Below are 9,615 nucleotides of genomic sequence, written 5' to 3'. Positions count from 1 at the left end.
GACTGTGGGGGTCTAGGGGGTCGAGATCGATAGTGTTGATCTGAAGGAGGTGGATAACCATTAGGTCCGGGTGCAGGAGGAGGTTGAGGATAGCGGGGGTAAGGAGGGTATTGGGAAGGATGAGGAGAAGGATATGATGAATAGTGCGGGGAAGGTTGATATGCATTTGGGTGTTGGGAATAAGGAGGGTGATTAGAGTGATCGAAGGCTTCTCTTCGTTCTATACCGAATTCTCGTAGGCGCGCGTAATCGCAGGCCTCTTGTAAATTTCGGGGGTTTCTGGAATACACGGGTGTGTAATATTCTGGAGCTAGTCCATCCATGAATACTTCCAGAAACTCCCGATCATTGGGCTCCTGTATCAAATCAAGCGATTCTGACCCGTATTTGTTTTCATAAGCGGCATCAAGGTCAGCTTTTAGGCGTTCAGCTCGGTCTATATAAGAACCTAAGGCTTCGTTCGGGCGCATAGCTAATTTTCCACATTGCGTGACTAAATCTATGTAAGTCCGAGGAGGTTGAAATTTTCGTCGTAAGTGAGTGATCAAGTCCTTGATGGTAGGGAACCGCTTACCAGTAACGCTTACACGAGCAGAACCGATTAACTTGGCTAATACCAAGGGAACAAATTCCAGACGTGCGGCGTCAGACAGGGTAGAGTAAATATTTTCTAAATTTTCTATAAAAGGTCCCAGATCGTCTCGGGAGCCATTGTAAGATGGTACTGTTTGGAGTTGGATTAAAACCTCTCCGCGGGGAGAGCAAATTCCGTTTGAAACATTTAAATAACCGGACGTGTTTCCGCGGTGGCTACCGTTAGCGGGTGGAAGAGGTGGAGGTCCGGGTGGTGATCGTGTAGGGGTGAAGGGCATTTTATATCGGAAGTTAGTAGAAAAATTTGAATAAAACTGTGTCAAACAAGCTGTTCACACCCTGAGGAAATTCTGTAGAAACGGAATTTCCTGCGATATCCCACCACTGTCACCAGATTTGTTACGTACCGGGTAGTCGTGGCCGCCTATCGGTCGTGTTACGCGCTGACTCGACACTACAGTCTGGGTCAGTAGAAACGCCGATTGAGCTTTGCGACTCACAGTACAATGAACTAAAGTATTACACTCCGAGCGGTAAAAATGTAATGAATTGGCAGGATTCGGGGTGAATGATAGTGTGTATAAACACACGTTGGAACAGCAGATTTGACACAATGCTATGTATTTTCAGATATTACAAATGTACTTACAGTAAACACTAAATATGCTGTATCAGCATTCGCAGGATTATTTACTAGTCGTCACAACTATTGGAGAGACTAGACTCTCCTATGGTTGTGGATTACTCGCACTTAGTTAATTATGATCAGTTCGTAGTAGTTGTGGGTATCTTTCAGAACGGTACGTGTTAGGCACGACTGAAAGATGAACACTCGCGACAATTTCTACACGACTTGGTTCGGACTGAATTATACTAGACTTAACTACCAGTACACGGCGACTGGGCAAGAGATTTTAGTTAGAATACGGTGGAGTACTCTGCTCCCGTGGAACGAACACTAGAGTTACGACCTTGGAACGCGGATGATGCGGCAGCGGCTAAGCTTGCACAGAATAAGACTCGACTTGAGGGTCGCGGAACTCGCATATATGTAGGAGGCTTAATAGGTCATGTGTCGTCAGTAGCGCCATGATCTTTCGACACATGACGACCAAAAAGTCTCCACATCCACGGCCGACGCCCAAGGTTTGACGCATTTCCGGAAAAGAATTCCGGGTGTCAGCAATGTGCAATACTACCGGTATTGCACACGGACGCGTGCGATCTACTTTGGTTCGGCGAGGTGGCTGACCCCTACGTTACAACTGCATGCTACGAAAAATTTCCGTCAAAAATAATGAAATTTATCATTAGAAAGTGTTGGTGACATGAATGCATCACGTATCAACTAGACTATCAGAACTATCCATTACCTTAACATTACTGTGTTGGTATAATTGGAGTAAATAATTGAATTTAAAAATACTTTTTCAATAAAATAAGAAGTAATTATGAAAAATTTTGTTTTTAATATTGAAGTTTTTCATTACATTACAAAGAAAAATGGAACAAAAATGTTACAATGTCAATAGTGTATTTCTATCCATAAATTTATTAGTCTCGAATTTAAACTTTACCACGGTAGAAATAGTTTACTGTAAGCTTGCGTTACTGTAGAATTTATTCTCTTAATTTTTTAAAAAATGGATGCTTGTTTGATGTTGAGGAGCTAGAAGATTTCTTATATTCATAATAAACGGCATCATCAGCTCCGGAGATTGATGCCTTATTACCAGATTTTCGTATGATCTAAAATGCATAATCGATAATATAACATATGAAATAAATATCGTATATTGAAATAAATCAATAAATATTATTACTTTATTTATTATATCGATCTAAGCCCTTTTCCAGGAATTCGTTCTTCATCGGCGTCATTGTCACTTGCTGTTTTAAATTACTTTGTTTATCTCTATTCTTATACATCAAATATGGCTCCTAAAAGTTCATTGCATTTATATATACTTTTTTCAGGCCAATACTATTTTGAAAACTTCGTAATAAAAAACAATACCTCATAAATTCCAGGTATTTTTTTGAATAACTTTATAAGCGTAACCCTTATTAAATAAAAATCTTTGACGTTTTTGAGAATAATTCATTTCTGTAGTATCCTGCGATACGCATGTATATAATAATGCATCGTATTCTTCAGCAATTACTCCTATAAAACGAAACAATGATAATTTTTTTTAATTTTCTAACTAATTTTACGAACCAAGGGCCAACTTTTCTTAGTTCGCAAAATTCATTCGAAACGCTGTGCTTCTTGTCTTCAGGATCCACCATGTGATGATATTTGTACGAGAACATTGGCTCCTGATAAATCAAAAGATGTATCTGTTACTTTACTTATAAATATAGTATTAAACTATAGTAGTAATTTTAAAAATCTGTAAAATTTGTATATATTCTTTCACTTTGACTCTAGTAGGACCATAAATATATAAGTTTTATTCACCTTACTATACGGCAAGCCGTGATTCCTACTAAACTTTTCCATCATTGCCAAGTGCCAACCATCTTTCTGAAACTATTTGTCTTCTGATTAGACCTTAAAACTCCTGATGGTTTTAAATCAATATTGATGACAGCATTAGCAGTATCATTTGGAAAATCATACGCTGCTGGTGAAGAATGGTCCAATTCTATATATCTCTCATTTGGACTACTTTAATCTTCTCTTGATTTGCTTCAAAACTAACATTATTGATTTCCACATCTTCTTTATCCATTTTATTATAAAAAGTAGTAGTATCCCCCGGTAACTGTAGTTGATTCCTCTGTTAATTCAGTGTTACCTTCTGGTGCTTACATTTTTCCAGAAAAAATATATCGGAGCATTTGGCATTGGTTTGGCACCAGACTGTAAACCATGAAATGATTACTTATATAAAGGTTTGTTTTAACCGAAAACAAATTTCTTTTACAATCTACTCACTTGAAAAAATGTTTATGATTATTATGATTGGATAGTGGATGTAACAACATCATCCTTCTCTGTTTTTCATCTACAATCTTCCATAATCTGCATTCTTGAGGGACAGGGTCTTTCAATTACCTTTCAAGTGCATCTGGATAGGGAGACTGAACAAAGTGCTTGTTGCGATTTAATATAAGTTTGACCTGTTGTGAATTAAGAATAATTAAATAAACTATTAATCTTTATCTGTATGCATTATAAGCAGTTTAATGAGCTAGGGATACTTTACCATATGACAATAATGTAATTAATTTAATAAATTCAATATATAAATACTGCTCTATGCTGTCCCTACTTTACACAGCCTGATGAGATCTTCCTCTTTCATGAAAGCACCAGATATTCCAAAAATTGACACCGACCACAACAATAATGCTCACCACACCTGCAAAAGAAATTAACACAAAGTACCACAAAGTATTATAATAATATATAATGTACAATGCTGTTACACTTATCTGATGCTATTGACTCCTTGTTGTAGCCATCCTTTGCAATCCAAGCACAGTATTATGACAGCACCTCAATTAATTCAACATTCACCTTAACCTTTCACTAAAAATAAGTTATAATAAAAACATAACATTAAACACAATCTGTTTTACCAATGATTACTTTACCCGAAAGAAATTGTTACCGACAGATCGTCTTCGTTATCTCACGGATTCTTTGTATAAGTCGAGTGTATCTGGCAGCAGGAAACTACGTCACTGTTACGTCACTTCACATGGATGACACGTAAAGATGTGTTGGTTAGCGGTAGTCGCTCTTCTTCCGCAGCCGAAGTTGCCCGAAGTCTAAATCACACCTATGCTGACCAGGCATAGCTGTGTTTGTACCCCTTTCCCTAAAATCTTCTATGCTACTGCTGGTTAGCGGCTAGCTTCATTCTTATTGCTAAAAGCTTGATCTGGCATCACACCACGGCTAGTGCGGCTGTTGCATATCTAATAGTATAGTATATGCAATTATACAATGATTATACAGTAATATATTATACATCGTAGTATAATTCAAAATGGCGGAGTTGGCAACGCTGCTCCTTATCCATTATTCTTTCGATTACGAGATCAGAAAGAGGTAGCCAGTTCTCCAGTTATTCAATCTCAAATACAACCGATCACACTCAAACATAGCAAACGCATCAAGTTTAAATAAACGAAATTATAGTGTAGAAATTGTTATTCTATTCTGAACCCTCATCATATTAAGGGATTTTACATTTTGGTGCCTAGCTGTGAGGTTCGACATCAACGAAGACATCAACAGCCATAAGAAAAGGAACAACATTGGTGAGTCATTCGGATCATTACATAATGACGGATCGAATTAAATTAATCATACAAGAACGTCCCGCGTTAAAAAGTCAGATGACGACGTTGATCAACATCCTCGATAAAGATTCGGTAGAACACACGTTTGGTAAATTACGAATGAAACGGTTAACTGAACTCTATCGCGTGTTCGAAGAATTATTTGATGAATTGATGGTACTAGAACCCAGTGAAAATCATCAAGCGGAATTCGAAGAAGTGCAGAAACGTTTTTACAACATAGCTGTTAAGGTAGAAAATTTAACATCAGTGGTTGACAACGCCAGTACCACAAACAGCATAGATACCAATAACACGCATGTAGACGAAAACACGAATGCAGCAAATTCGGGTAAAATTATCATCAGATTGCCTGAAATTAGTCTATCGGTTTTTAACGGCAAATACGAAGAGTGGCTCTCTTTCAAAACCGCTTTCCGCAGCATAATTGATTCACGTACGGACTTATCAGACATAGAAAAATTGAAATATTTAAAATCAACCCTAGTTGATGAAGCAGCTAAAAAGATTGCAATATTCTCGATAAGTAGTGCTAATTACGCGAAAGCTTGGGAATTGCTTGAGCGATCATACGAGGTCAAAAGAATACTTATATCGAGGCATTTATCTTTAATATTAAATTTACCTAATGTTGAAAAGGAATCCACGTAAGGATTCACTAAATTAGCCGACGACATGCAGCAACATGTCGCATCGCTATTGACACTGGGTGTTAACGTAACGCCAGAAATGGCGGTACACATCATAGAAACCAAACTACCTAAATCAGTATTCAATAGTTGGGAAACAAGCTTGTCTCGCGAAGAATATCCATCGTTAGATAAGATGTATGAATTTCTGTATAGATGCGCAGTAAACGCGTCCAGAAGGGAACGTGGTCCGCCGAAAGAAACCGACAACAACAAACTCGAGGGCCCTCCCAAGAAACGTCGCCGAGTTGGGCACGGCCAAAGCTTCGCGGCCCAAGCGACAACAACATGCATAGCATGCAAAAGAGAATCACATCCGTTGTTTCGATGCGACATGTTCAAAGGTTGGACACCGCAAGACAGATTCAATTTTATAAAAAGCGCGAAATTATGCTATAATTGCTTACGCTCCCATAGAGGGAAACCATGTAAACTTTCAGGGTGCACTATTTGCAATCAACGACATAACACCTTGTTGCATCTAAACGACGGAATGATTCATAATAATAAAAGATGTACGAAACCTGACGACGAGTCAAAGTTATGACTATCAAACGCAACGTTCGAACATATAAACGCAGAAAAGGATCATGATCAATATTTACCTCAATTATTGACAACAGCGGTCGTATTGATCCAGACGCGAGATAACACATACGTAAGCGGTCGCGCATTATTAGATACAGGGGCAACGGGCAACTTCGTTTCAGAATCAATGGCAAAACAGTTAAAAACCCGAATACAACCATGCGCGACACATATAGTCACTGTCGACGGTATGAAAACGCTTTCACCAGGCTCAGTTCGAATTACTATAAAGGCTACTAATACTAATTATGCTATAAATTTAAGATGCTTTATTTTACCCAAAATTTCCGATGCGGTGCCTACAGAAACATTTAATCGTAAAGATATTAAAATACCCGCGAATATTAAATTAGCCGATCCACAATTCCACATTGCGCGTCCAGTCGATTTGTTGATCGGATCAAAGGAAACGTTGTCTTTATTAGCCATCGGTCAAATAAGGTTATTGGACGAACGAGTAGACGTTTGCTTACAGAAAACCCAATTAGGATGGGTAGTAGCGGGCGGCTTGCGTGATTATGATAGGAAAGAACAAGCGTATTATTCACTTTCCCTAGAACACATAATGAAAAGTTTCTGGGAAGTAGAAGAAGTTTCTTATAGTAAACACTTGTCAAAGGAAGAAATGGAATGTGAAAATCATTTCATAAAAACAGTAGCTAGAGACAAAACCAGTAGGTACATAGTAAGATTACCGTTCAAACAAAAATGTGAAAATTTTATTGGTTCTCGCGACATAGCCGTCGAAAGGCTTAAATCATTAGAACGTCGATTCAAATCGAATGAAACATTAGAGAAAGAATACACTAGAATATTCGATGAGTATCTAAAATTGGGTCACATGTCAATGTTGAACGATGAAAATGATCAAGGTTATTACTTGACCCACCATTCTGTATTAAAAGAATCCAGTCGTACAACAAAACTTAGAATCGTCTTCGACGCGTCAGCCAAAGATAAAGCGGGAATTTCTTTAAACGATACACTAATGGTCGGACCCACCATTCAGGACCGACTGGTACAACATTTGACGCGGTTTAGAATGTACAGTTACGTCATCACAGCCGACATCGAGAAGATGTACCGACAAGTATTAGTAGACGAAAGGGATCGGAAATTTCAGCAGATCCTATGGCGGCATGATGGTCACATACATACTTTCCAATTAAACACGCTCACCTTTGGAGTGTCGTCTTCGCCGTTTCTAGCCATTCGTTCGGTACACCAACTAATAGAAGATGAAGGCGCTAACTATCCGAATGCCGCTAAGGTTCTCAAAGAACATTTGTAGGTAGATGACCTGATAACCGGATCAAACACGATTGAAAATGCGCGCAAACTGCGAGACGAATCCATTGCTCTATTATCGCGTGGAGGATTTAGTATAAGACAATGGGCATCGAACGAAATGTCAATAATGCAAGACCTTCCAGCTCAATCATTGCACGCGAATTTTGTATTGAATATCGATCAGAATTTAAAAACTTTGGGTGTTACATGGAATGCGAAAGACGACAATTTTTATTATACCCCCAAACCCATTTCGTTAAAAGGAAGTCAATCTAAAAGATCGATATTATCCGAAATTGCGAAGATCTTCGATCCCCTTGGCTTATTAGCGCCAATCATTTTGTATCTTAAGAAATTAATGCAAGATATATGGCGAATAGGCACTACCTGGGATGAATCATTACCTCAGAACATCCTTACGGATTGGATGAATTTCGTAAGGCAATGGGGCTCAATGCATCCTATTTCGTTCGGAAGAAAATTATTATTACTAAATCACGAAAATATACAATTACATGGGTTCTGCGACGCGAGTAACATAGGATATGGGGCTTGTATTTATGTTCGATCGAGCGATGCAAAGGGAAATACAGTAGCCCATTTGTTAAGTGCAAAGTCTCGGGTCGCACCATTAAAACTGCTAACCACTCCAAGGTTAGAATTATGCGGTGCATTGTTGTTAGCGCAATTGTATCATGAAATTAGCAGTGTCATCGATATCAATCAATTTGCCAGCTGTACATTTTGGTGTGATTCAACAATTGTATTACATTGGCTTATGACTCCCGCCCACAAATTAAAAATGTACGTAGCAAATAGGGTGATAAATACCAAACAATTGAGCGGAAATCATGAGTGGCGGTACGTCGCCTCGGAAGAAAACCCAGCCGATGCGTTATCAAGAGGACAATTGCCGTACGATTTTGTAAAAAACCAAATGTGGATACACGGTCCCACATGGTTAATTAAGTCGGGAAATTACTGGCCGGTCAAAATGATTAATACCATTCAAATACCTAAGTTAAAGGAAAAGATTTGCGCTTCTGTTATTACGGTCGAAGATAACATGCTCACTAAATTTTCATCGTATGCAAAAACGGTGAGAGTCATCGCCTATTGTTTGCGCTTTCGCAAATCAAACAAATACAAGGGCTTCTTAAATGTCGAAGAAATTAATGAAGCCGAAATTTGTATTATAAGATTATTACAGAAATTATGTTTCTCAGACATTCTTATTGCATTAAATAGACCTAATGATAGAGAAACAAAAAAATTTGCCAACCTAAGTCCTTTCATAGATGAGCGCGGAGTAATTCGAGTAGGCGAACGATTACACAAGTCCAACTTATCGTTTGCACAAAAACACCCCATTCTACTACCTAAACATCATCTAACCGAATGTCTAATACGAGAGACCCATCAAAAATTATACCATACCGGTATTCAGACTACCTTGTACAATATTAGGAAAAAATTTTGGTTAAGCAATGGGAAAAATTATGTGCGTAAAATTATCTGACTATGCGTGCGATGTTTTCGCTTTAAACCCGAATCGAAACAATACAAGATGGGTACCCTACCTGTCTCAAGAGTGACTGCTACAGTTCCATTTAATCATACGGGCGTAGATTTTTGCGGTCCTTTTTTGATAAAGGAGAAAAAATTCAGGAACCGAAATAAAATTAAAATTTATGTCTGTGTATTCATATGCATGTCATTTAAAGCAGTTCATCTTGAAGTAGTAACTGACCTTACCTCCGAGGGATTCATAGCAGCCTTACGCAGATTTATTTCGAGACGGGGAGTACCTCAAAGCATGTATTCCGACAATGGGACTAATTTTGTCGGAGCCAATAACGAATTACGGGAAATATATAGGGCAATCAATTCAGATGAAACTATTAAAAATATACAAGCGTTTTCCGTAGCTAATCAAATTAATTGGCACTTCATTCTTCCAACATCTCCACATTTCGGAGGCCTGTGGGAATCTACGGTCAAAATTTTTAAACATCACTTGTGTCGGGTAGTAGGTGAATGACTGTTTACCTTAGAGGAATTTATTACCTTGGTAACAGAAATCGAGGATGTGCTCAACTCGCGTCCAATCACGTCTCTATCCGCTGATCCGAAT

General features: G+C 38.4%; 3 protein-coding genes and 1 pseudogene across 3 annotated transcripts; 3 read left to right on the top strand and 1 right to left on the bottom strand.

The window, feature by feature from the left end:
- Positions 1-2,214: 2,214 nt before the first annotated feature.
- Positions 2,215-4,405, bottom strand: LOC136784313 (general transcription and DNA repair factor IIH helicase/translocase subunit XPB-like; annotated as a pseudogene).
- Positions 4,406-4,896: 491 nt separating this feature from the next.
- LOC136784312 (uncharacterized) lies at positions 4,897-5,565 on the top strand. The gene has a single exon (XM_066744892.1). It carries the CDS (start codon positions 4,897-4,899, stop codon positions 5,563-5,565), a length of 669 nt encoding a protein of 222 aa, XP_066600989.1.
- A 24-nt stretch (positions 5,566-5,589) lies between these two features.
- On the top strand, positions 5,590-7,482 carry LOC136784311 (uncharacterized). The gene is made up of 2 exons (XM_066744891.1): positions 5,590-5,947; positions 6,185-7,482. The coding sequence occupies exons 1-2, from the start codon at positions 5,590-5,592 to the stop codon at positions 7,480-7,482; spliced, it is 1,656 nt and encodes a 551-aa protein (XP_066600988.1).
- Positions 7,483-7,599: 117 nt separating this feature from the next.
- Positions 7,600-9,000, top strand: LOC136784310 (uncharacterized). Its single transcript, XM_066744890.1, has one exon. The coding sequence runs from the start codon at positions 7,600-7,602 to the stop codon at positions 8,998-9,000; it is 1,401 nt and encodes a 466-aa protein (XP_066600987.1).
- Positions 9,001-9,615: the final 615 nt, after the last annotated feature.

The sequence above is a fragment of the Prorops nasuta genome, unplaced genomic scaffold, assembly GCF_024137725.1.
Source record: "Prorops nasuta isolate Cenicafe-Biocafe unplaced genomic scaffold, Cenicafe_Pnas_1.2 PNAS00051, whole genome shotgun sequence".
Classification (NCBI taxonomy): domain Eukaryota; kingdom Metazoa; phylum Arthropoda; class Insecta; order Hymenoptera; family Bethylidae; genus Prorops; species Prorops nasuta.
The sequence above is the reverse complement of the archived record's forward strand: the minus strand, read 5'-3'. Positions and strand labels throughout refer to the sequence as shown.

Excerpts from the sequence above, each read along its gene's own strand:
- LOC136784311 (XM_066744891.1), top strand. The coding sequence starts at position 5,590 with ATGCAGCAACATGTCGCATCGCTATTGACACTGGGTGTTAACGTAACG. Across the intron at positions 5,948-6,184 it reads TCGATGCGACATGTTCAAAG|AAAAGGATCATGATCAATAT; the intron begins GTTGGACACCGC and ends ATATAAACGCAG.
- LOC136784310 (XM_066744890.1), top strand. The coding sequence starts at position 7,600 with ATGTCAATAATGCAAGACCTTCCAGCTCAATCATTGCACGCGAATTTT.
- LOC136784312 (XM_066744892.1), top strand. The coding sequence starts at position 4,897 with ATGACGGATCGAATTAAATTAATCATACAAGAACGTCCCGCGTTAAAA.